Here is a 27,108-nt window from a genome sequence, read left to right on the forward strand (position 1 = left end):
GTCACAGATGAGTAAGTGACATGGATTTAAAATGCCCTGGGCATAGACTAGATACAGAGATGCATGCTTAAAGAATGTAAGTAATGCTGCAGTAGAACATATGTACATCATCTTTATGCTAATTAGATTGTCAGAGCCTAATAGGAATTGTAATTCTGGGAAGAACGTCAAAGTGGGACACATCAGGAGAGTTCAGCTGGGACTTTCTAGAAACGTGGTTAGGAAAACAAACTTGGCAGCAGGCAACAAGTTGGCAAACTCAGTTTGCTTTTGAGAGGACTTGGTACCTACATCTTAGTGAAGAAGCTGGAGAAGTTGGAGTTCAGAGGTTCACTTCTGTATTCTTTAACTTACTGTCCCACATGCCGTGAGGCAATGATCTAGTTAGGATGGATGGAAAGCACAGGCAGACAGACTATTGGTTTTAATAAAAGTGCAGTCTCTAGTAGGTGTATGGAAGAAGCTTTGGCTCATCTGGTGGTGATCTTGGCATTCCAATAGTTCAGTGTACATTGAAGAGGGATTTATACAGTGCAAAGGATTTGCATAGTATAGAGGACCAGCAAAGATCTCTTCAGTGTGTGTAGCAGTCAATGTATTTGACTCGGGACAATTCCAAAGGTATTTTTCCCAATCATAGTTCAGATTTAGCTCGATTTCATTTGAACCATTTGTTTTTCATCCAGAAGTTTATTTCTTGGAATTCACTGGGGGAAGTTTTGTGATTGTAATAACTATTGTTTTGTGTTGTTGCTGTTGTTTTTAGCACAGACATTATCATGTGTTTTTGTAATGTAGTACATCCGTCCCACTTCCGATTCCATTCTGATTAATGTTGCATCTGAATGCCTCTGGCATGAGGCAGAAGTTTTACATCACAACTTCCTGGGTGAGATCTTTCTAACCAAATGCAGATGTCTACATGGTAGATGTCTATCCTGGAGCTAAACCTCCTTGCTTTACTGTCAGTGACACTCATCTTATACTGAGATGAGTAACTCAAAACTTGAGGAAACGTATTCTATCCTTTGCTCTGCTGGATTTCCTTTTGAACTTAATTTTAGTATTATCTATGGGACTCACAAAATATCTAAGTATTAATGTATTTATCCTGTTACTTAATAAGTCAGCGGCTGATTTACAGTGAGATTAAGTTATTTAACACAGAAGAGCTTATATTAAATCCTGGAAATGAAAAACAACCTCCTTGTATTCAACCTGGCAGACTACACAGAACATCTTTCCCTTCTTCTCAGATTTTTGAAGTTATATATAGGAACTTTATCTCTGTATGTAGTGCAGCTGTATTTACTTCTTATTGAAATAATTCAAACACATGCTTAAATACCACTGCAACTTAACTGGATTTCATTGTGTGGCTTAAGTGCTTCCCTCTATTGTGCTCCTGTCACAATCTTGTAAATTACACAATAATTTAGGTTGTAAAGGGTCTTAGGACATTATCTGGTCTGAAACCCCTCCCCCATCACCTTTGAAATTCCACCGTGTTGTTCAGGGCCTTGAGTATCTCTGAAGATGAGGACTATGTAGGAACCTGTTCTTCTACCTCAGTGCTTTCCCAAGAAGACTTTTTCCTTATATCTAACAAGATCTTCCCTGGTTGCTATTTGCCTCTGCAAGAAGAATCTGTTTTCTATAAGCACCTGTTAATTACAGTTATATAATTATAGTGATAGAGAGCAAACAGATCCATCCTTAGCCTTCTGTTTTGCAAGTTGAAAGAGTCCAATTCTCTCACCCTCTCTTCTTATGTCATGTACCCCAATCCCTTAAAAAATGTTAGTAGCTCTTCTGCTGGTCTTGCTGTAGTTTGTTTGTGTCTTTGGACTGAAGAACGCCCATGTGGACACAGTTGTTCAGATTGGGGGAAAATTCCTTTGCTCAATCTATAGGCTATGCCCCTAGTAATGCAGCACATGGTTATAATTCACTGCTGTAGGGGAATATTGCTGCAGAGCAGTCAATGCAGCAAAGTGGACAAATAGCACAAGCACTGTGCAGATCCTGCTTTTATTCATAACCATGTGAGATCACTTCTGTTTGTTGCCCAAGAGCTGTTTCCCTGCAATGGATGAGAAGTCCAGCATAAGAAAATTCCCCAAAAGCAGCACATGCTACCTGCCTTTGGACTTAGCTTCCCAATCCTGATTGACTTCAACACGACATTAGGTTATTTATTCTGTTTTGTCAATGCTATGTGATGTGTTATTCTAATGTATGTTTCCCAGGAGCCCTAGCTGAAGAATGGATTGTTCCTGTGCAAATCTGTCTTGCCCTTGTGTATGGGAACTGTTGAATCACGGCCTGAACCTCTGATTGATCACCTGAGGCAAGCACTGAGGCAGCCACGGGAGCACATGTGAAGGCGATTCACCTGTGTGACTGGAAGGGGTGGAGCCTGGCTCCACATCTCCTAGACCCAATTTAAGGGCTGACTGCCACTGAGGAAGGATCTCTCTCTGGAGGTTGCTCCTCATGGAGTTTCTTGCAAGCCTACAACACAGTGAGCACTTTTAATTTATCTCTGATTATGGTTTCCCAGGTGATAATCTTATCAGCCTAACTTCTCTGTATGCTTATTGATCATACAATATTATACAATATCTGTATACTTATTGATTTTACACCTTGTAAGGCAATAGCACTCTTGGCTGATGCTGAGTGCTTTTGGAAGAGGTTGTGCCTGGTGAAATTGTGACAAGTTCAAGTATTCCAGAAAAAAAATAAGTTATGTTGCACTTCATTTTATGCTTGGTGTTTCACACCAGGAGAAGACATGTTTTCATAATGTAATTTCTATCTTGAGCAATACAGCTTAAATTTTTCAGATTGGAGGTGCTTAGTAAAAGACTGAATCATGAAACCCATCAGAAACTTTGCTGTTTGTCTCTTCTTGGTCTTCTTGTAGCTGCTGAGTATTTGCTTCATCCTCTCTGAAACGTAAAGCTAGAGAAATATAAAGGGAAAAGAGAGTGAGATTGATAGAATCTGAATGGGCAATCAGACAAGATGCACTAGCTGGAGTGGCACAAGTGCTACTGTACTTCAGTACGTTTCTGCCAGTCACTGTTGTTTCAACTTCTCACTATGCTTTTCATCACTTATGTACACATCTCTCTTTCTTGTATTACCTGACAGACATCTAATGCTCTTTTAAATGTTTAGTATTTCACTTTTTTTAAGCATGTGTCCATTTATTGGTGATGGGTTTAGTTATTGTTCATGGCCTTTTGTGGACCCTGACTGACATTTCCTATTATTTAAACAGCTTATCAACCTTATTTTATTAGGTGTAAATGCTTTTCCACTCTCTGGCTGGCGAGCACTAATCTCTAAGATTCAGTAGCATGTGGGAATTTATTGCCTGATAATTGTGCCACAAGGTGTAGTGACTTCTAAAATGAAATAACAATCATTATGTCTCCTTCTATATGTTAATGTGTGTGTGTGTGTGTATATATATATATATATATACACCTATTGCTGCAATGCCTGTGTTGTAGCATTTGTCTGGTTTGCATTATCACACTCAGAGCTCAGCCATGTAAAATTGTACTGATTTTTTTCAAGCAAAGTGGAGTTTTGAATATTAACGCTGATTAGAAATACAAAGATATCTGGTTGCTGTGCTTCAGTCCACAAGTGGTTGCCTTAAAATGGCTTTACTTGTTGTTGTTCTAGCTGTCCTAATGACAGTGTAAGTGCCAGATCATGGGGATGTTGCATATATCACTCTTTATGCACAATCATTTTAAAGTTTCTTGCATTCTGCTGCTTCTTTAAGGGCTTTCTTGGCATTATATCATATCCTTTTGATATTTTTAATGTTCTGTGTCAACAGAACACATCTTAATGTGTGACTCAGTGATAACACACTGAGTTTTAGCTTCATATTTCAATGCATTTGCTTTATATGTCACAAATGCTGGATATTTTGTGGGATCTTATTCAGCCACCCACTCTTCCTTGTACAGTCCTTTTCTCAGAAACAAGAGATTAGCCAAGATTCCTTTTACTTGTGTTTAAACTAAGTGTGACAGCAAAGTCATGAAAGGTTTCATTATCAGTTTAGGGCCAATTTAATTTCTGTTCTCTTTATTTTCTAAGCTAATGTGCATCCTTGTAAGACGTACCAGGTGTAAAACTGCAAAGGGACTGGAAGAATGATACCATACTCTAAACACTGAACATTTTGGTCAGGGACTTCCGATGTCAGTTTCTACAGAATAAAATTAATGCATTGCTTACACATTTTGGAATCCCAGAGTGATTCCCTTAAAACTCCTAAGGAAATGACTCCATAACTGTGAGTGATTAGATACAATATAGAGAGTGTGTGTGTGATTGAAAGGGGAAGCAGTGTCCTTGATTGCACAGTTTTATTCTTTTTGGACCTCATTCCCAAGCATCTAAAAATATGCTGTGCTGATCCCTTTTATTCTGAGGCTATATCCTACCTCTTACTTCAGCTGCCACTTCCTTTTGGCTTACCTTCTTGGGAGTCCTGACCCTGTGAGATACACTTTGTAAAACTACTTCAGCCATAGATGTCTAAAACCAGACAACCAAGTGGGCAACCATGTCCTGTTATCCCAAAGGATGCAGAACATTTGTATGTCCCATTAACTTAACAATGTAAATTCTTAGCACCTTTCGAACTAAGGAAGTGTGTTTTCAAGCTAAGACAAGAACCACAGTATGAGCTTTTTGGCTTGTGTCACTCTTAGAAGTCCTTGTCACAAGGTAGAAGTGTGCAAGCAGAAAAAAATCATATAGAATTCTATATTAATACTTCAGATCAGGCTACTAAGTAGATTGTATCTTTGCTTTCTGTTTGGAAAAGAAACATTTCCATGGTAAGCTAGTGTTACTACCTACATTTCACATGGACATGGAGCTCTTGGAGCAGGTCCAGAGGAGGGCCTCTAAGATGGTCAGAGGGCTGGAGCACGCCTTCCAAAATGGAAAGGTTGAGGGAACTGGACTTGTTCAGCTTGGAGAAGAGAATGCTCCGGGGAGACCTCATTGTGGCCTTCCAGTACTTGAAGGGAGCATGTAAACAGGAGTGGGAATGGCTGTTTACAAGGGCAGATAGTGATAGGACAAAGGGGAATGGTTTTAAACTGAGGCAGGGGAGGTTTAGGTTAGATATTAGGAGGAAGTTTTTCACACAGAGAGTGATGATGCACTGGAACAGGTTGCCCAAGGAGGTTGTGGATGCCCCATCCCTGGAGGCATTCATGGCCAGGCTGGATGTGGCTCTGGGCAGCCTGGTCTGGTGGTTGGTGCCTCTGCACATAGCAGGGGATTGGAACTAGATGATCTTTGAGGTCCTTTTCATTCCAGGCCATTCTATGATTCACAGTGATGTTCCAGTAGGTTTCACATGGATGGCTTTCAACTTTCAGTGAGTAAAGGAAAGAAAAGAGAGGCTCACTAAAGGTCTTCTGAAGTGTTTATTGAGATTTCACACCATTTTGCATGTGTTACAGAGCACACAGATAGGCAAAAGTGAAATAGTAAGATAGACCTAGTATGGTAAGATACATTATCTAAAGGAAGGGAAGAGAATGAAGCCACTCAGAATAATACATAATAATAGTCATGATGATGGCAGAAATTTTAAGCAGGAGATTCTGTGACTTCTTAAGAATATTTTTCCCATTTTCCCCTCCCAAACATGCATTTTACATGTAATTGGAATTTTTCCACTCTCCCTTTAGACCAGCAATAAGGACAAAAGACAAAAGGGTTTCAGAAGGGTTAGAAGAACGTTGGGCTTTTGCAGCCATGTTACAGGAGGGAATATTGCATCTCACCTGTGGTGTGGCATCAGTGTGTACTGTGTACCAGATACTGGGGAAACAAAACCCTCTGCATTCACCTGATAAACCCATGCACTCCATTTGCAGTCTAATTGTATTTTGTTTGATTTGTTTGATTTTTCTTGTCTGAAAGTCTAAGATGAAGAAGGTACGGCTTTTGCTAGCAGGAATGGGAAGGGCAGTTCTACAGTAACTGTGCGGGCTGGGCTGAAGTTTCTTCCTCATTAGCTCAACATTTCCTGCCACTAAAGTCTCTCTGTTTTACAATCACAGACTGGCCTTCCTCATATTGCAGTCTTGCCGCCTGACATTACTGTCATCTCTGTCTCCCCTGCTGCTGCTGCTCAAGAAGTTATGAAGAAACTACAGTATTTACAGACTGTCAGAGATGATTTTGTTGCGTAATTTTGTAAGCAGCTTATATGACAGCCTCCAAAAGTCTTGAATTTCAGAATGTGATACTTTCTGAAGATCAGTTTCCGACACCATCAGTTACTCTCTTGTGGAAATTCTGGCTCTGATGGGTGCATCTATTCCCTCACCACATTAACACTGTTTGGCAAGGTATCACTTTTCTCTGTATTCTCAGTATCCAACCTGAAGTTTGAATTTGTGATCTTACATTTCTCGAGATTCAAGTATGATACTGACCATAATCTCTGCATTAGTGATGTTTTCTCTCTTTTCTGAGAAGCAAATCACACGTTGATTTGAGTTCAGCCTTCTTCATGACTTTATTTTTGAAGCATATGAAACTTAATAATGACATTGTTCTCCTTCAGAAGGTGTTTTCAGATCTATTTCTCTTACATTTCTTGTATCTGACAGCAAGTTTTAGGGTATTTGTTTCATTCCTGGATGAGCATTTGACATAGAACACCTCGATCATTTGCAAGATCCTGAAGCATCCTGAAGCCCATCATTTAATGACTGTTTCCTTCTCTATGAAGGCACTTTCTTTGTTTGGAGAATCTCTCAGCTCCTCCAATGAAATCCGTAGACTTGAAGGAAAATCCACTTGTGATCCATTGCTTTAATTAATATTTAATTAATTACGGATTAAAAAAGTATGAGGGGGAGATAACATAAATAGAAGAGAGAAGAGAAAATGCACGCCTAATACAAACATCGGAGCATTTTTCTGTTGATTTTTATGGAACTGTTTTTCACATCTTTCCTGTTTCTACACCATTAGTTTCTCCTGTGACTGTGAATCTGATGTTAGTCTTATCTTTCCCTGTGATTAGTTAATGACTACTTCCATTTCCATAGCAATCATGCTACTATTGTTTTTCTGCCTTTGTGTCCAGGGCTACCACTGTCTGTCAACATACTTCATGTTTTCTTTTTTAATTAGTAGCTGAAAACACCAGGCAGAGAAGCTTAAAATGATATATTGCTATGTTCTGGAACAGTGACTGTGTCATAAGTTTAAGGAAGTACTTTGTAAAGCTATTAAAAATTTTTAAGTTTTAATGATTTAAGCTATTAACATTTAAAAGGGTGAAGAGATTTACGACCTGGACACTTTTCTCCTGTAATTGTAGCAATCTGAAAGAGAGACTGAGGAAAAAATGAATGTGTACTTATAATGTTTTACCAGATGGTATGAGCTCTATATTTTGTTCTATGACAGGCATTTTGTATTACATAGTTATTTTATTTTCTTGTTCTCTGATTTCCTTTCAAAAAAGAAAAGATAAATAAAAATAATAATAAAATAAAAAGGGAAGATGCCAGGTCACTCGTGTTACTTTCAGCTGACTTGAATAGATTTGACCCTGCAATAACAACTTATAGTTTGTAGGTGGATAGAACTTAGGTCTAGATAACTAAGAGCAGTGTCAAAGAAGAAAGACGATTGAGAGGAGACATCACCCCTTTTATGCAAAGAAGCAGATAAAAGTCTCCATGTATAAATAAAAAAAAAAAAAAAAAAAGCACTGTGAAAAAAAAAAAAAAGATTAAAAAGATTATGAAGAAATAAGATGAAAATGTAATGAAAGAAGTTATGGTCACTTGTGAAAGAAAAGTGAAATGTTCTGTCAGATCAACCATCTCCTGGCTTGCAAATTCGCATTAAACCAGATGAGTCCTTGAGAACATGAGGGGAAGAGAGAGACTGTGGGAAGCACACTCTTAAAGAATGCCAGCTGAAAATGAAATACCATACTTGATGCTGTAACTTTTCTGATCATAATTGAAGCATGAAAAAAAAAATCACAAGAAAGGCGCAGGTGAGGATTAACTTATGGGGAAATACTTAAAAGCCTTGGTAGTAGTGATGAGGAAACATCATCAAGTTTCTGTTCTCTTAAGTAAAAGGAAGTTGTAAACACAATGACAAAGAAAGGCGACCAAAGTGACTGTGACATCTGAGTGTGTGTTATGTTCTGTTCAGACAAGTTTTCTGCAATATTGTCCAAAGTAGAATAAAGGAAACTACTGATGACAAATAAGGGAAGCACAGAAGATCAGTTCTTCAGCCACAATTCCTCAAGCTACTGCCTGTGAGTTAATTTTCATTCTGGGAACAGTAAACCACAGAATAATTTTAATTTCCATATTTCAGCCAGAAGAACACACACACACATTCTCCACTCAAGCAGGCAAGCCAAATGAATCAAGGGAGAATAAACATAAAAGCAGATTAGCCTACTTTTCACCAAGCAAAAAAAGAATTGTAATAGCCCTACAAGAAATTCTCATAATCTTTTCCTTTTTCTGAAAAGCTGAGTACTCTTAGAATTAACAAAAGACTGCCCAAACTTGGAATAGTGTTAAATGGGAAAAAGAAAACAAAACAAGATATACTCCTCATTCAGTTTATAGGGGTAAAGATGACATATAGGCAGCCACCGTAGCCACACGTTTGGGAATATCTTAGGTATTATGGTACAGTATAACGGCATAGTGATGAACTTCATCAGTGTTTCATGTCAAGCTGTACCAAGTAGCACTTGTGGCAGTTTGCAGTGGAGTGTCTTTGCTCAGAAATAGCTTCAGTGACACTACTGCACTGTTTCCAGATCCAGGCTGCCTCTTTTAAGTCACCTAAACTCAGCAACCCCTCAGTATTTCCGGTGTAAAGATTAATGATAGTTCTGCTGTGGGTCCAGGTCTACCTGCACCCACTGCTGCGATGATGGTCTTCAGTCAGGTGAATCAAAGCCCACTTTGGTCTCCGTGATTTGTGTTTCCTTTTGGCTCTCTCTTGGCCATCTAGGCCATAGAAAAACATCAGTTACAAGGACTTTGTCTAAATCTAGGCCTAAATGCCTTTGAAAGTAAATTCCTAAGAAAGAATCAGGTATTAAGAGGTATTAAAACACAACAAATTTCAAAAGAACTCATCAGTGTCTTATCTCTAACATTAACCAGAAGAGAAGATGCAGCTTCCTGAGATGTGTTACTAAGAAAGCCTGAGGGACCATTCCATTGCCCAGACACTGGCCTACAGACAATGCTCTGGATGTTGCAATTGAGGGACTGAGCATCCTTTACCTGTGTTATCCCTGAGTGAATGACTCCCATGCCCCAGGTTGTCATAGGTGAGATTAGACACTTGTGTTTGGCAACAAAATTGAACCCTGCGTGTAGGCCAAAAATCATGGAATCACAGAATCATTACGGTTGGAAGAGACCACTAAGATCATCTAGTCTGACTACCAACCCATCCCCACCATGCCGTTAAACCATGTCACTCAGTGGTACAGTGTCTTGTCAAAAATGGTGGGGCCATTGAAAAGATATGAATGAGTAAGCATGTGTCTCCTCAGCGGGGTTCAGGTCACAGGCCTTCAAGGTTTTCCATCCTGGACAGGCAGGCTGGTAAAGCTTTCCCATGCCCTCAGTAGTTGTCACAGTGAAAAAGATGGGTTCAGAACAGGGCAAGTTTCTCTCACATAAATGCTGCGGATTTTCATCTATTAATTTTTGCACAGAGCTTTAGGATCCATAGGTGGGAGAGCAGAAAGCGAGGTGGGTACATTTCTTGTGAAGCATAAAACATTCACTTTTAGATGTACATATTTGTTTTTGAATAGATTGTAGTTTTGCAGACACCTTCTTTGTGTCAATTGTGCAACTGTTTTCTGAGACAATGTGCAATTTTGATGGTTGGAAACTTTCAGCTGCCTTTCTCTGAGTTTGGTCTTCTGAAATAACTGCATTTTGTTTTTTCTTAACCTTGCAATATTCTCCTCTTCTTCTCTTCAGAGTGCCCATGAAACTGGCATTTCACTTAGGTTGGAAATGAGAAGAATTTCTCTTAAGAAGAGGAATAAGGTTTTGCTACAGTTTTTCTTTAGAAAGAACAGGAACAGCAAGAAGTGTATGCAGATAGCACTGTTTTCTAAAGAAATTAAAGTATGCGAGCACCTATGTGTACCTACATAGTTTTCACCAAAAAAGCCCTTTGGAATCAGTTTAGCTGATATAAAGGAATTGGTTTTAAGGCTAATTGTCTTTCTGCAGATTTCATGAAAATCAGGGCCAGGCAGAGCAAAGAGAACCCATAAGAGAAACAACCAAGGAAAAGACTTTAGTGTGAACTCATACCTCATTAGTCATCAGCGAGCCCCTGGGCTCACTTGGCATTTAAATGCCTTATGATTGCTCACCCACGGGAAAAGCACTGAACAGATCTCTCACTTTCTCAAACACAGAAACCTCAAGTTACATAAGAAACCAGGTTTCCTTCATTCCTGTGGTCATAGCACTACATTTCTAACACTCCGGATCCTTCTGTATACTGAAAGGGACTGAATGAGGTGTCTGTGGAAGGATTCATTCTGATGACCTGACCAAGAGAATTCATTTTCTGACACTGTCAGTCATACTGTGTGTAATTGGGCAGATTATTTCAAATGTATGGGACCTCTCAAATTAAAACATTTCTGCAAATGTACCTCCCACAAAGCAGACAACTGACAACTTCAGCCAGATGCTGCTTTACAGTGTTTGAATTATATCTGTCAATAGTGATGATGGGTTTTTTTTTTTGAGTGATAATGATGATAAACTCCTACAAATTGTTCCCCGTCCAGGAGCACTGACTTCTTCAAGTGCACTGAAAATGTTACACAGTTTACTGTACTGAGAAATTACAGGTAGAGAAGAGATTACTTCCCTGGTGGCTTTTTTTGTTTCACGGTTATGAAATATTTCTGTGGCAACTTCAACAATAGCTTTCACGGAACAGGAAAAACAAAGAGTTTATTTTTAGGTGCTCGTTTGGTGTATCCTATCCCGCAGGGCTGTGCCTATTTCCTCTCGTAATAATCCTCATCCATCTCACCTAAGTGATGGACATCCTAACTTTGTTGCTGGCTGCATCCAGCAGAGGAGAGCCATTTCCCACATTTCTAAATTCAAAAGCATACTTTGTGTTTTGCCACGAGAAGTTCAGACATGTACCGACATAGCTGGGTGCGAGGACAGCATCCTTCCTGTTCCCAACCCATTCTCAGTGGGGACCTGAGTTTGGCTGAGTGTTTTTTTCCATAGCTGGGTGATAGAGGTTTTAGTGTGGGTCGTGTGATACCCAGTGATCAGCCATCATTGAAGAGGCAGCAGAAGCATGCCTTTAACATGACGAATCTGCTTCTGGCGTCACTCAAAGCACAAGGCAGCTGAATGCAGTCTTTCAGTGGAATCCCAACTCCTGGATGCTTGGGTACCCCACAGCACGGATGCTGAGTGATAGCAGAATCAGCAGCAGCGGTAACAACCAAAGAACCCCTGCCTGTGTCAGCCTGCAGGTACTGACGTGCTCTCTGCTACACAAATCGTGAGCAACTCTGTGATTATCAGAGGTGTTTAGACAACGACATCCCTCATTCTGATGGGAGTTAGGCACTTCAATGCCTTTAAGGATTTGTGCCTCTGGGGCTCATTCCAGATAACAGGAGTCTGTGGCAGAGTCTGTAGGAGATAAACTTGAATTGCTCACATCTAAGGGCGGGGGAAGGGTACCAGGGGCAGGAGCACAGCTTTTCCTGCCTGGAAGGAGCCTGGGAGCTGAGCTGCCTGCTGACAGCTGAGGGATTGCTGGGGCTGGGTTGAAATGGATCCCATAAGCTGGGGTCAGACACCGTGCTTGGAGCAGCAGAGCCAAATCTGAGTCTTGGCAGTGGGGAGTAAGGGTGCGTGAAGACAACTGTAGTGTTGGAGGGCCACTGGTGTCTTCAACACTGTTTGCAACCAGATGTATTCAGCAGAGAGCACCTTGCAAGCCACTGTGAAGCCAGGCAATGTGTTCTGCTCTGGGGTTTTTGTTCTAATTTTTTTTTCGCAACAAAGGAGGCACAAACATTGAGCAAGATTTAGGGTTTCTTAAACGAAACCTGCTCTTGGACATGAAATACATTTCTATTTTTATATAGTTGTTCTTGAAATTTCCCCATATCCTCTTTCCCTAAAATGCCTTTGCATCATCCTGCCTACACATTTGAAGAGTAACACTAGGTTTTCTTTTTGATGGCAAACATTTCAAGAAAAGGGTTTGCATTTTCTCATAATGAGACATCATTTGTACTTAGTCTCAAAGCATCTTCATCCTGCGGGCAGAGGTGCCAGAAAACAGCCAGAGTGAGAGCCTGACCCCGCTGCTCCTGCTGGATGTGGACTTCCCTTGGAAATGGGTTCGGTGCCCCATTAAGAAAGGCAGGAACTCGCCTTTATAAGAACTAATAAGAAAGTTTATAAGAACTATTTTGAGAATATGAAACGTTCTTTTAAGAGCTCTTTTAAGGAAAGATTAACTCTTTAAGAATGATTTATCAAGAGAGAGCATGAGGAGAAAGGAGTGGCAACACTGAATGAACCCAACTACTCAAATGTCTTCTTTTGGACTGAGATGATGCTTCTACAGTAGGAATAAAGTGTTCCAGCCTTTATACTGATTTAAGGGAAAGAAAAGCATGATATTTTTAAAGCCTCTGACAGGAAAAAATGCATCCCAAAGTGGCTTGGAAGCCGTGCGGCTCTTCAGATGTGACTTATCTTTTCCTGCTGAGGAGCCACTGGGACTTGCAGCTGGCCTTGGCACCAGCTTGAAGGGATCCATGTTGTTGCACCAAACAGGGTGGCAGCTATTCCCCCAGGACAGAGTGAGGAGGCTACGGTGTCTCCAATCCCAGCAGGGGGACCAGGAGCTCCTTCTCAGCACTGGAGGCTCTGTAAGCCCTGTTTAGCTGGGCTATGAGCTGGGAGGCAGGAAGGGGCTCTTGGTCCTGAGTGTCTTTGTGCCATCTTGCACACGTAGGAAGCAGGTCTGAAGTCAGCTGATTGCTCTGTGTGGAAAAGGGAAGGCACTCACAGGCACTTGGAGCATCCTGGGTGTGTGTGTGGGGCTGGAGGCACAGTGAAAGGTGCCAGTACCGACGCTGCATCCCTCCCAGCCTTCAGCACGCACCCAATTTTCTCTTTTTTTTTTTCCTCTCTCAAAGATCAAAAGCTCCTTGCTGTTGCACAAGGACTATTTTCTCAGGCGTCCTTCCCCACCATGGCTTTGTGCAAAGGACAATAGACTCCTGTGTCAGTGCTGTTGGCACCAGCCTTGCATAATACAGGAAGCAGAATTTCCTTTCGGGGGTGGAAAATTAACTTGGATCGTGCGTTTCTCTTTTTATTGCTGACCGTACACACCCCGGGAAATTCGGCTCTCGGGAAGGGAAGCGGCAGCGGCCTCCTCGCCGCATCCTCTGGGTGCAGGGGAAGAGCTGAACCCTGACGCCCTGCCCAGAACAGCCTCACTCCTGGTGATAAAACATGAAATGTCTTCCTGAGCCAGTCCTGGAGATGCTCAGAGGGGCACAGCCACAGAGAGCATGGGGTTAAAAGAGACTCGGTATAGATGTAGACCCTTAGGGTGAGCTTCACCTCAAGACGTTGTGTGTAAAGTCCTATAGACTTTCCTTAAGATGACTGTTCTTCAGATGACCACAGATAATAAAATAGAATCACAGCATGGCTTGGGTTGGAAAGAACCATAAAGCCCATCCTGTTCTGATCCCCTGCCATGGGCAGGCGCACCTCCCACCAGACCAGGGCGTCCAAAGTCTCATCCAGCCTGGCCTTGAGTGCATCCAGGGGTAATGATGAGGTCTTCCTTACCACGCAGTGTGCAGACAAATGTGGGGTTTGATTCAGTAGCTGTAGCTGAGCTCTGGCTTTCCTGTCCTGCTGTCTGTCCCTTGCTGGGACTGGCAAGAAGGCTCTGCAGGTTGGGGATCCCAGAATCCCTGGCACCAAAGTTTTTTGGCACACTCTTTTTGCCTTTTTTCTTTCACAAACAGCAACTTCAACAGCTTCAGTGCACCTCCTGAGGTCAGCAGCTCTGAGAGGTGGGGATGTCCGTAAGCTGTACCAGCAGCCTCAGTGCCTATGAGATTAGCTTCTTCACAACTCATCCTCCCTGCTAGACTCGTGCTAGATACTATTGCTGGACTCAGTGATGATGAAGCATTCCCAGGTGGGGTTTCAGTGCCAGCTGGGAAGTTCTGAGGCTTGCCAAGTCAGCAGACAGTCCTTTTCTGTCCTCACGTTGTGCTGACCTGCTGGTTATGGTTTTCCTTCACTGAGGAACCAAAGACACTAATTTCATAGTGTGGAAATGACACGGTTGCATCACATAGGTAATGACCTCCCTCACCACCACAAGTATCTCATGGAACTGGAAGTGAAATGGTCTTTTAACTTATCCTATTGCCAGTTCTGTGGGTTTTTGGTTTTGTTTTTTTTTTTATGTTTTGTGCTTGTTTGTTTCTTTTCCTCCTCCTTTTAAGAAGACAACTGCAGTGCATTACAGAAGAAGTTATTTTATTTTCCCAGGCTGGAGCAGCTCTTGTTCTTCTTCCCCTGTAAAGCCCCATCTTTGCTCCTCGCTGCTTGCAGTCAGAAGCAGCACGGTTCTGGGTAAACCCTGCAGTGGGCCCTCTTTCTTCCCTCTTTCTTTGCACCTGTCTAATGCAGTCGCATTGCGACTGATTTGGCTTAGTTGGAGACATCACCAGAGCTCCAGAGTTGTGCCCTGAATCCTCTCTCCTGCAACTACTTCGCTCACAGTTCTGTAAGTGATCCAACTCTTGGGGCAAGGATCACATGAGCCCTGCAGTTTGGGATGTGTGGGATAACCATATGCATTACACCAGTGCTACAAGACCTTGAAAGTGTTGCACGTATCCCACATTTCCCACTGCACCTCCTTAGATGCTCCTGTGAACATCATTTCTGTGGTCAAATTGCTGTTTGCTTTTGTTCACATTTTGTGTCTGGTTTGTTCCAAAATAATCAGGACATTGGTATTCGTGCACATCCCTGAGTCACCAGCTCTGCTGTGAGCAGCAGCTGCACGGCTCCCAGCTCGGAGAGCTGCTTTGTGTTATGGTGAGGGAAGCACTGTTCCTCCAGGGCAAGTGTTTGGGGTGGTAAGAGGAAAAGAGCTCTGCACTGTAAGGCTGGTTTTCTTTCTATGACCCAATATTTTCTTGGGTAGTTTTCCCTTTTTGACATGTTTTGGTTTGGTTTTGTGGTTCTTTTGCTGACCTTCTGGTTGTCTTTCCCACTGAAATGCAGTGACCTTGGCCTGATTCCACAGGGAGGAGATGCAATTGCTTTTTTCATGTGGTCTTGCCTCTTTCTGAACTTATCCTGGTACGTTCATGTAGGGATGGCTTCAGGAAAGGCATCATATATGTCCTCCCAGATAAAGTGAAAAAGCAATACTGTGGGACAAGGTTTGAGCAGCAGGGAAGATGATCTGAGAGCACTGCATCCCTACCACACTGACCCAGGCAGCCCCAAGTGGGTCATTCCCATATTGATGCAGGTGTGCCTGCCTGCAAGGGGGGTCCAGCCCGCGTACATGTGCATGCAGTGGAAATGCTTACTGGCATTCTTCTATTGTACTTGCATTTTTCAGGGGAAAAAAAAAAATCTTGTTCCACTCTTTTTTCTTTCCTGTTTAGTGAAAAATTGCTGAATACACATATAAAACCAATTGTGTTGTATTTTGAAAGAAAACGTGTATTGCAATAGACTTTGCTTCCAGTAATAGGGACAGACTCACTGGCATGCTGCCATGTGGACCCAAGAGGAGAGGAGTAGGTAGAGCAATGGACAGAGTCACAATGGTACAGGACTGGGTGCAGCATAGAGACATGGCACAAACTGAGTGGTACAGCCTCAGTTTGAAAGCAGACTCCAAGGGTCAGGAAGGGCAGACCTTTACCTCTAGCTTTCTCCATTTCTTTTTCTTTTTATCAGCAAAGGATCTGACTTTGTTGGCTAAACTCTGATCTCAGCCATGGAATTCCTGTAAAAGGTGCTCTCTGCGTCCAGAGAGCACCCTCAAGGGCTGCTGAAGCTCTTACTGTTAGCTTCCTAATTTCCCAATGAAGTGTGAACAACCAAACTGTTCATGCCAGTTGTCTATGAACTAGAAATGGTTTTAAGTTGAGGGAGGAAAGATTCAGGTTGGATGTCAGGGGGAAATTCTTTGCAGAGAGAGTGGCGAGGCGCTGGAACAGGCTGCCCAGAGAGGCTATGGATGCCCCATCCCTGGAGGTATTCAAGGCCAGATTGGATGGGGCCCTGGGCAGCCTGGTCTAGAATTAAATGGGGAGGTTGGTGGCTCTGCATGTGGCAGGGGGGTGGAGATTCATGATCCTTGAGGTCCCTTCTAACCCTAGCCATTCTTTTATTCTGTGATTCTGTCTAACAGTACTAAGAACTATAATATAAAAAAAGAACACAGCATGAGCTCCCATTGCCTCTTCTTCCTTGCCATGGTCAGACAGCTGCCTGCTCCACTGCCCTTAGAGCAGCTTTGGTGCAGATGGCAAGAAGTGCAGATGAAGGGGTGACACAATCGGTGCTCAGAGCTGTTGCTCCCTGCTCTGAATGATGGGTAGCAGTGCTGTGAGGCTGTCCTGCAATCACTAACACTTTCCTGCAACTTTTGGTTGTCCTTGGCACAAACTTTGCCCAGATACAGAGCAGAGCCTAGGAAAGCCCAACCACAGCTGTATTTTTTGTCTTCACATATACTTACATACACATATTTTAGACTTTAAGCTTTCTCTTTTCACGATACTGAAGAAAATAAACTAGATTTACCTTGGTCTAAATGCAGCTTTGAATGTAGTGGCATCTCTTGTTCACTCATAATTAATCCAGACAACAACAGCTGGAATTATAATAATATTGATGGCAAATGGGTTTGACTAGATAATGTGTTGTTTCAACTCTGTCTCTACCACAGGGAGAAGGAACCAGAGGGCATAAAAATAATGCTGACGGAAAAGAGCTCACTGAAAAGAGTGGGGAAAAGATCCAGAGAAAGGCTTTGAGTAGCATGCACCTATTTCACCTGGAGTCTTGCTTCAGGCTGCAGTCCCCAGTAGCTGGATCACTATAGAAAGCTCCAATATTCTTCCAGCTATCCCAGCTCACTGCATCTCCTTTTGTGGGAAGGTACTGCACATCTTATCCACAAAACAACCCAGAGTATGAACAGCCCCTTACAGAAAGCAGGCAAGATATACTCTGGATTATTTCATCAACTTACACTTGCTCTTACACTGAACTCCAGAAACAGTTGTGTCAGTGCCAGTGAGGGACTACAGCATGGAGTAAGGGCAGGCTCCCACTAGTGAGCAGGGAGCACTGACTGAAATATCTTAATGCTTTCAGGCAGTCAACTGAAATACTCCTTTCCCTAAATTGTCAGTATTCCTAAAAAGAAATCAGCGGGGAACTGCAGATTGCTGGAAGACCTGCAGGGGGAGATCCAATCTGTGCTGCTTTGCCATCTTTCCCAGCAGCTGGAACGTGAGAGCATTTCCAAGACATCTCGGCTGCTTCTGCCAGGTCTCTGTGAGTACAGTGAGTACAAATCACGATGTCCCTCAGCTGTGTCTCTATCCCATGCAGCCTTATCCTAAGGGCAGGCACCTGCTGTGCAGATGTTTGTGATAACAGATAGGTAACGCTCTGAGCATTGCAACCAGTACCATGGGGAAATATTTTGGGTACCAGTGTGAATAAAAAATTGCTTCCATGACTGGAAAGAGTCAGGTCAGGTACTGGTGTGAGCAACATTTTCCAGCCTCTTTTTTTTTTTTTTTTTTTTTTTTTTTTGGTTGGATCCACTGTAACTGCCCACATGATTCCTCTCAAGAGACCTGGCTAAACCTCAGGATGTTCCAAGTTCCGCTTCCAATGGGGAGCAGAATCCAGCACCTCAGGATGTGTCCTAGCAACTCCACGAAGTCATATCCGGATTGAGAGGACCCTCCACTCCACCTAGCTCTTGAAATCAGACACTCAAGAGTCAGAAAGGCAGGCAGAGAGCAGATGAGGTTGTGCCTCAGTTAAGTACTGAGCTCTAAGAGGTCCTACGTGCTCAGGGTGGTGTCTGTGTTTCTTTGCAGCTGAAGGCGGATCGCGGCGCTGGGTTTGGCCCCTTTCCAACCAAATGCCCTGACTACTCGTCTTTTCAATCTGATTTCCTGTTGCTCACTTTCTGTGTTGTTCCAGTGAGTCTCACTAGCCAGGGAGTGGTAAGGGATGCACACTGGGAAGCCGATGCTTGACAACTTGATTATCTCGGTGCCAGATGTATGGGCTGCTCAGGCAGGAGGCTTGGCACAAACAGAGCAGGGTGAAATTCATCAGCAGTACAGTGCTGCTGGGCAGTGAGCAAATGTGAAAAACTGATGATGTCTACTGCAAAGGCTGTTTCTTCTCAATCTGTCACAGCTTCTGTAGCGCTGGAGATGAATAGCCCTGAAGCAAAGATGTTTGCCTGATACATTTTGAAGAGTGCTTACTCTCAGCTTCTAAATTTGGCTGATTTCCTTTCAAGTATACAGTGATAGCCTTTTTAATAAATGCTAGAAAGGGGGACATTTCCACATTTCACAGCTGAAGAAAACATAAAACTGCCTTGAAACCCCAAAAGATAAAAATTGTCTTCGTATATTCCACATGCTTCTTAGTGTCAGATCATGGTTCTGGCCCAACCAGTACCTGAGGTTTGGATATGAAGAGCTTACACTGCCTATCGTCTGTGGCTATCAGCCACAGCACCTGAGCTACTCTGACGAGTATGTTCTCCATGTCACCAGTTATACCATAATATACAAAAATAGGAACTGCCCTGTCCATTAATTCAGATGCTTCAGATGAAGCGTTCAGAGATGCCTTTCATCGAGGCAAAGGATTCCTACAGCATTTTTATTCTGCTTCAAGGGAATGTCCACTGCCTCTTTCTTCCCTGTATCTCAATACTGAGGTCTTCCCAGTTTTCATGTCAGCTCCATGTCTCTCCCCCCTGGGCTTTAGCACAAAGAGAGTGATGAGGGGTTACGAGCAGGTCTTCAGGTTTGCCCTCCCTCAGCTCCTCGGGTGGGTCAGGAGCTGAGGACATCCTTTGGAGAAGGAAGGACACGCGTCTTGCCAAAGTGCTGTGGTCTTTGGAGGCCATGAATGAATGCAGCTGTGATGTAGGAGGTGTGAAGAGGGTGTGGAGCTGGTGTGGTATGGCCACGGAGTTTGTGATGGGGCCTGCATCATCTCAGACTCAGCACGTACTCAGCACTGGGTTGGTCAGAGGCAGGGACATTCAGTTCCCTTTGCTCTGTGCACAGGAGCCATGGCTCCTAGGGGGTCTGAGCTGTCAGGATGCCCAGTGTCCTAGTTCCTACTTCTGGCTGCACTGTCTTCATTGAGCGGCTGTTTTCCCAGCTGCTGTCCTCTCCTCTGGAGGAGGTGACTTGTCATGAGTCATCCTCTTCGGGAAAAAACTTCTGGGTTCTTCCCCCCATGGTGCAAGCAGATGAGGGGGAAGATATCCATAACTATTTTATTTCCAAGGTCTCAGCTGGGAGCAGGAAGACTGGAAAACGCAGCCTGAAATTCTTAACTTAGGGTGTCACTTGTGAACAGGAGTCGGATAGAAGCATGCAGGAAACGTTCTCACCGACTTTAAACTTGAAAGTTAAACAGTTCTTGAGTTAAAAACAACACCAACTTCTCATCCTTTTTGTCACACAGGATGATCTGGTGGGATGCAGAAGATCTGCGTTCTATTTGTGGCTCTTGTCACCAACTTCCTATGGCCTTGGACCAGCTGCCTAGCGTCTCAATGTGTCTCCATTTCCTTCTCCTTAAGGCAGGGGTTGATCCCATTTACCTGCTCTGTGCAGATGATCTCGAGACTTTCTCGGTATCATAAAAATATAGGAAGAGCCGCATCGGATCAGGCCAAAGACCTAATTCTGTGGTCCCATAGCCAGGGTAGGCTCCTGAGACATCCTTAGCGCTGTGGACACCGTTAGCAACCCTCCCTGCCTTGGCCGCTCTGTGCGCTCGGGGCCGCTCTCCCAATCCCCTCGGGGGAGCTCCGAGCACCGCACCTGGGCCGGGCTGGTGCGGGACAGTCGGGGTTAGGCGGCAGGGCTGGAAACTCCGCGGGGCCGGAGCCCGGGATGAAAGCCCCGCGGGGAGCGGTCGGTGCCCGCCGTCGGCGAGGAGGCGGCCCGGGGAGGGCGTGCTCCCGGCGGAGGATGTGCCGGGGGCGGGAGGGGGTGCGCGGTGGGAGGTGGAGAAGTTATAAATCAGCGAAGCCGGGGCCGGCCGCTAATTGATGTCCGCGGGAGGTGAAGCTGGCAGGGCGGCTGGCCGCGGACACTCCCTTTCCGCGGGACGGGGCGGGCGGGGAGGGCTGCGGGGCCGCTGGATGCTGATGCCGCGCCGCTATCTCCGCCACGGCGGGAGGAGCCCGGCACCGAGGAGAGCCCGTCGGAGCTCGGTCGGCGCCTCCGCCTCTGTGCCGTCTCCACGGAAAGAGCCCGGCGCCGCCTCGGGCAGGACCATGCCCCGCCAGCTGCTCTCAGGGACCGTGCTGCTGGGAGCCGCCTTCCTGCTCGCAGGTAGGAGTTCGCCGACTCCCGCCGCCCCCGGCCCGGCCCAGGTTCTCCGGGACGCTCCCCATCGGCGGCTCTCCCCGCCGCGTCGCGGCAGTCGGTGGGCACCTGCCCGCCCGCCCGCCGCCCTCCGTTCCCAAGGCGGGCGCAGAGACGGGGTGACGGGGGGCGCCGAGCCGCTCCGCGGCGTGGGTAGTCGCGATGTCCGAACCCATGCCTCGAGGAGGAAAAACAAGCCCTGATAGCGGAGTAGGCTGCTTTCCAGCCCGCTTTGTTTTTCAAGAGTCACTTCTGCCCGTGAGGCAGAGAAGTGCCCCGATGCGAGCAGGGCAGAGAGCGCGGCGCGGGTTCCTCCCGGCGGGGCAGGACGGGGCCGCCCGCATCCCGCGGGGCTGCGTGTGATGGGATGGCTCCGCGCCCGCTGCAAAAATCCGCTGTGCCTAATGGCGATGTTTTTTGGGATTGGTTGCTTCGGCTTTTCTCGCTTCGGAAAAAAAAAAAAAAAAATGCCGTGATCGGGGGATGACAGAGAGCTGTTGGAGAGGGTCCAGAGGAGAGCCACAAAGATTATTAGCGGACTGGAGCACCTCCCCTACGAAGACAGGCTGAGAGAGCTGGGCTTGTTCAGCCTGGAGAAAAGAAGGCTGCGGGGTGACCTCATTGCAGCCTTTCAGTACCTACAGGGAGCCTACAAACAGGAGGGGAATCAACTCTTTGAAAGGGTTGACAACTGCAGGACAAGGGGAAATGGTTTGAAGTTGAGAGAGGGAAGATTTAGGCTGGATGTCAGGGGGAAGTTCTTTGGAACCGGCTGCCCAGAGAGACTGTGGATACCCCGTCCCTGGAGGTGTTTAAGGCCAAATTGGATGGGGCCCGGGGCAGTCTGATCTAGTATTAAATGGGGATGTTGGTGGCCCTGCATGTGGCAGGGGGATTGGAGATTCATGATCCTTGAGGTCCCTTCCAACCCTGGCCATACTGTGATTCTTTGATTCTGTGGGGGGAGCGTGTTCCCCCCGGGGGCTGAGTACCGCGGCGGTGGCCCCGGTGCTGCAGTGCTGCCCGGAGGAAAGCTGGCGGGGCCGTGCTGCCGAGACGTTTTCCTGCTCGGGAAGTGCTGATTCATCAGCTTTGTTATAGACATATAGGTATTCTTCTATGTTGGTTTTTTTTTTTTTCCTTCCAGGGAAGTGTTAATTTCCCCGCTTTATTTTTTCTCTGCTGTGCCCTCCTTGGCATAAGGATGGAATAGGCACAGGCGTGGGACTCTCGTTGTGGATACAGGAAACACGGATTGAAATCCTTGCCAGGCTTCCTTCACAGCTTGAGCTTGAACTTCGGTGTCCTTCTCCCACATGGGCTCCCGCGGTGCCGAGCTGCGCTGGGGCATCGGCTTCCTCTTTCCTGTCGGAAAGGTTTCCCATTGTGCAAAATGCGGCAAACCCACTGTCCTGGGAGAAGGTGGATTCAGCGATTGAGTTGCTGTAAGGGACCCTGGCTCACTTTCCTGCTCCAGGCACTGTCAGGGGGCACACGCACCCTACACCAACTCCAATGGGAAAGGCTTGACTTGGTTAGGAGAAACCCGTGTACTGGGTGCTGGCAGTGGAGACACACGCCCTGGTGGTGGCTCAAGTGCAATAGGTACGGAATGGTGCCTCCCTGCTGTGTGGCTGAATGCCTTTACAACTGGTTTGCTGAAAATTTCTTTCCTCTCTTAAAAATATGGGAAATTTAGCTCCAGTCCAGGGCTCAGACTTTGAAAACATCTTCGATTTTGCTGTGTTTTCCTTCTTTCTTTTTTTAAAAAAAAGCAAATCCTCACTGTGGAGGTTTGGCTGGGCATCCCACATAGGATGATCAAGCTTCTTCTAGCTTCAGAACTGAAGCTCTCGTAGGCATACAGCATTTCAGAGTTGTCGGTGAAGTGGTGGGATGTTCTCTGCAAATCATCTCTAGGTGTTCCTTCCCATTTCACCCTCCTTCACTGCCTACTTACCTGAAACTCTCACTCAAGCTGTCCAGCACTTCCCCTTTTAAGTGTTCTTAATGCTTCACTCTTGTAATTCAGATTCTGCAGGTGTCAGCTGAGTTTCCATTTACTGACTGGTACTGGAGAAGATTCACAGAAAGAGTCAGATGTTACAGACACCTCCATAGCGAAGGGACAGAAAGAGATCTTTAACTTGTATATGGCTATTTAATAATTCCAATTTCCCCCTGACAACATGAAAACTAAAAGTTTCAGTTTGAAAAAGTAGATAAAGAAAATAGTGGAAATCATGTTTCCTTGACTTGGGAGTCTTGAGCACTTCAGCTCTGGTATTTCTATGCACATTTGTATTTCAGCTATCAGAGGAAAGAAGAATGTTTTGTCTCTGTTTTGTGCAGTACTTGCATATATTTCTTTCATCGTTTGTATGTATCGTTTGTATTCCACAAACTATATTGCATACAATTATGCTAGACTGTGCACACAGTGGTTGACATGAAGACTTCAGTGCCATATTTAGGTTTGATCTCCTAGTTGCAGATCTCATTTGACAATAATTTTAATCAATAGCATTTGAGAATGTAAAGGACTGAGCTTAAATCCTGAAATGTTCAGGTTCTGCAGCCTGAATCAAGGATGATATGCCCATATTTCCAGAAACATGGGTTAGATAAATCAGCTTTATTTCCAGCTGTCAGCACCCTGGCAATACCTCACAATTAGCAGCTAGAAGATAAAGAGAATATATTACAATCTTATCTGTGGACACCACTATACAAGCCTGAGTTATTCCAGTTAGAACTAGATCATCAACGTCTCCAGCGACCGATGGACTTTTCAATTTCATGGTCAACTGCAAAAAAGGAAGAAAGTAATTCTAGGTCAAATCTAAACTGCTTTAAGGTTAATTTCTTGCAATAACTAACCTGACTTCCCTAAAAGTGCTGATCAGATTGAAACTTATATGTTAAGGTTTCTATTTGATTTGAGTGCTCAGCTGAAACAGAAGCAGAGATGTGCAGCTACAGTGGTCTAATTTAGGATTAGAGCTGGAAATCTCAACAGAGTGCTGAAAAATGGACTTTCCCACTTCTGAATCTTTATGGAAATTGGATTCCCTAAAACATGTCAAGCTATATTCATGTTAGGCAGAAGAGTTAGACCTTATAGTACAACACAAGCTTTTAAAAAGTTTTATACATTGCCATGTTTTTTTGCATTCCTGAATAAAATCCGTTAAATTACTTACCGGTGTTTTACCAGGCAGGTGCTGTGTACTCTACAGAAATCCATATTTCACCCTCTCATTGGGTTGGTGTAATCCAGAGCAATTGCTCTGGGCTAAGCCAGCAAGTTCTTTATGTTTCATGCAAAAGGAAATGAGTACTTGACAGGTACCCTAGAAAAGAACTTCGTATCTAGAATCACCCAGACCCTTTAGAACCCTAAAATGAAATTGTAATTGGGAAGAACTGGAGATTGGTTTGGTTGTAATTTGTTGTTTTTCTTTTTTTTTCTTTTTTACATGTAAACAAAATCCAACAAGCCAAGCTATTATTGTCAGATGCTACAAAGACTGAAACCAGTAGCCCTTCGCACTGTATGGGTGTATAGGACAAAAGAAAGCTGTCCAGATTTTCAGGACAGTTGCTAAGTCCTTACACTTTAATGTAGTTTGGAAACTTCAAGCACAAATATTTACAAGTTGCTAGTTTTTGTGTCCGACTGAGATTGGGAAAGGAAGAGGCGCAGCAGATGAGGGTGAAGGCTTGGCATTTCAGCAATCTGTGTCCAGTGGGGCTGTGATGGTGCTTTATCAGCAAAACTGCTCCCTTGGATTCCCTAAAACTAGGGGCTGGAATTCCTGTTGCAGCCCGTAAGGGAATGGAAAGCCACCTTGCTCTGAGAGCATTGCTGTGCAGCACTGTGTGCTCAGCCACCACTGCCACCTCTGCGGCTGGAGGCAAACCTCTCCCATTGGGGTGACGTCTTCAGCAGGAAACTGCTCCCCTCAGACATGCTTCATCTTTGTGTCCTTCTTTGCCCCCAGGAATCTGTTGCTTTTTTTTTCCCTCTATCAATATTTGTAGAAATCGTTTCTATGTGTACTTCAGCATGGACTCTATCCATGGGCAGCACCTGCCTCTTTTCTCTTTGCTGTTGTGATGCGCTCCTACGACATGCGGGCCACAGATGGGGAACGACCTTCCCAGCATTCCCAGTTCTGAGTGACCTGACTTCTCATCCTACCATGAGGGAACTGCTCAACTGAAAGCTGGTTCAGGGGTGGACAGGAAGGTGTGCAGACAGTTGTCTCTCACCAAGTTCAGTTTCATTGTTCTGTGGTTGGAGTCAGCGCCTTATAAATCCATGTGGTTAAAAGAAAGTCATGTATGCAGCAAGGAGCAGTTGGAAAAGTGAAAGCCATGTGCTCGCTCCAGAGCCAAACGTGGTGCAATATCATGCCCGTTATGACTGGCAAAATGACTTCATGCCAGAGATAATCAAAACTGTAATGTATTGAGAAATGCTAGGGTGTGGGAGAAAAAAAATTCAAACCTGCATGTCGGGGGTCCTATTCCCTGAAATGGAAGTCCTGAACTATTAGGACATATGGAGGAGTTTGTACTGGGAGTGTGGATGACTGTTTCTTCTGCTTTGCATCATGGTCGGTAATTGTTTTGCTTTATGCATGGTGGCTGGAGCTGTGCCATCTTTGACATGTCAACAGTCATGGAGAGAAGGAGGATATTGCTAATGACACCTCTGTGTTACTCAAGACTATGATTGATTTTTGAAAAGTAGTTGACTGATTTATTCATCTTCTACCCTAGGCTTTGGTTTGGTTTGTCTTATCGAAGGAGAGAAAGGCTCACATTCACAATGACCTGGTTTTACCGTCCCTGTTGTTTCTCCAAACTACAGTTGATTTTCACAACCAAAATCAATTTGTCTATAACTCCAGTGTTAAATCAGCCATATACAATGATTATATCACAATCCAGTGTGATGGGATTGACCCCAGCTTCTATTTGCGTGATTTCAGTATTTTGCTAAGTGATAGGATACCCTTTTATCATCCATTGATATCTGGCAGTAAGCCCTCATACATACAATCCCTTTTTAGTCATATTCCCTCTTTTGGAGCTGTTGCCTTCAAACAAGGTGTTCTTTGCTGTTGTAGGAGCTCAAGGGGATGCTCAGGAAGAAACTGTTTCCAGGATTTCAGTGGTTTGGAGACACTAGGGCAATAGGTTGATACTATTTCTGCTCCATGCCCGGAAGCGGAGGTGAGTGGGCACAGTGGCCCTTGCAGAGTGGGGAGCCTGAGCAGATGTCCTCCTCCTGGGAAGCTCCCTCGGGAAGCTCTGGGAACAGGACCCCCTGCTCAGTGCGTGGGGAGTGGTGAGGGAGGAGCACAAGGGCGCTTCGTGAGAGGCATTCCACAACTTCACACAGCTCGCCCCGGCGTCCTTCCTGTGGGATCTTCTCTGCCACAGAACTTTTTTCCTTTTGTTCCCATTGTCCCTCCTCCATGGAAAAACCTCTCCTTGGGGTCACTGTGGACCAGAAGTAAGAGAAGCGTGAGAGCTGCCATCCTGGGTCAGCTCCCAGTAGCTCTGTGTTGTGTCTTCAATGGTGTCCAACATTTAATCTTCAGGGAAGGCTCAAGAAACCTTGCACAAAAAGCATTTACTCAGACAAATTCTTCAGAGATGTTTTTTTGGTTGGTTGGTTTTTTTTGTTGTTGTTGTTCTTTTTTTTTTTTTTTTTTTTTTTTTTGTAGTATGATCTCCAATCCACCATGATTTACTAAGAGAATGTGAGACTCAGAGTTGAGATAACCAAAATTAGCCTGTTGAAATTCAGGTGTTGTCTGTTTACAGCAAATGGATATACTACAGTGGGGTTATATTGCATTGTGTTGTGCAGTATAGAAGACTTCCCTCTTTTGCTGTGCTGGTAGGATTTGGTGTGAAAACCTGCCTTTGTTTCAGGCAGTGCAACAGTTTACATTCATCCTAATCATTAATTATTTTAATTTTCTGACATTAATCAAATCACAGATGTGCTTGTCAGATTTCTGCATGTGCACCTACCATAGACTTTGTATTTTATATGTAGTTTAATTGCCAAAAAAGCCAAATGTGATCTGATTTGTTCTGCTAGTGCTATCCTCACCTTATCTGATCTATTGTCCACAAGCCCATCAAAACCAACTGAAGCACTGACCTGTTTCATACCAGCCTTTGGTGAGAGGGCTGACTTTATGATGAAGTATGGAGGGATCCTCAGTGCAGAGCCCAGAGGAACTGTCAGCCAGAGGGAGCAGTCC

General features: G+C 44.4%; 1 protein-coding gene across 1 annotated transcript in view; it reads left to right on the plus strand.

Annotated features, from left to right (window-relative positions):
• The first annotated feature begins 20,488 nt into the window (after nucleotides 1-20,488).
• FLT1 (fms related receptor tyrosine kinase 1) overlaps nucleotides 20,489-27,108 on the plus strand; it is a 103,918-nt gene continuing 97,298 nt past the window's right edge. Inside the window, exon 1 of the mRNA XM_085216089.1 lies at nucleotides 20,489-20,785. Within this exon, the coding sequence (XP_085072215.1) occupies nucleotides 20,500-20,785 (286 nt within the window). The 5' untranslated portion in view covers nucleotides 20,489-20,499. The remainder of the gene's footprint in view (nucleotides 20,786-27,108) is intronic.

Source organism: Meleagris gallopavo, chromosome 1 (genome assembly GCF_905368555.1).
Source record: "Meleagris gallopavo chromosome 1, MGAL_WU_HG_1.1, whole genome shotgun sequence".
Classification (NCBI taxonomy): domain Eukaryota; kingdom Metazoa; phylum Chordata; class Aves; order Galliformes; family Phasianidae; genus Meleagris; species Meleagris gallopavo.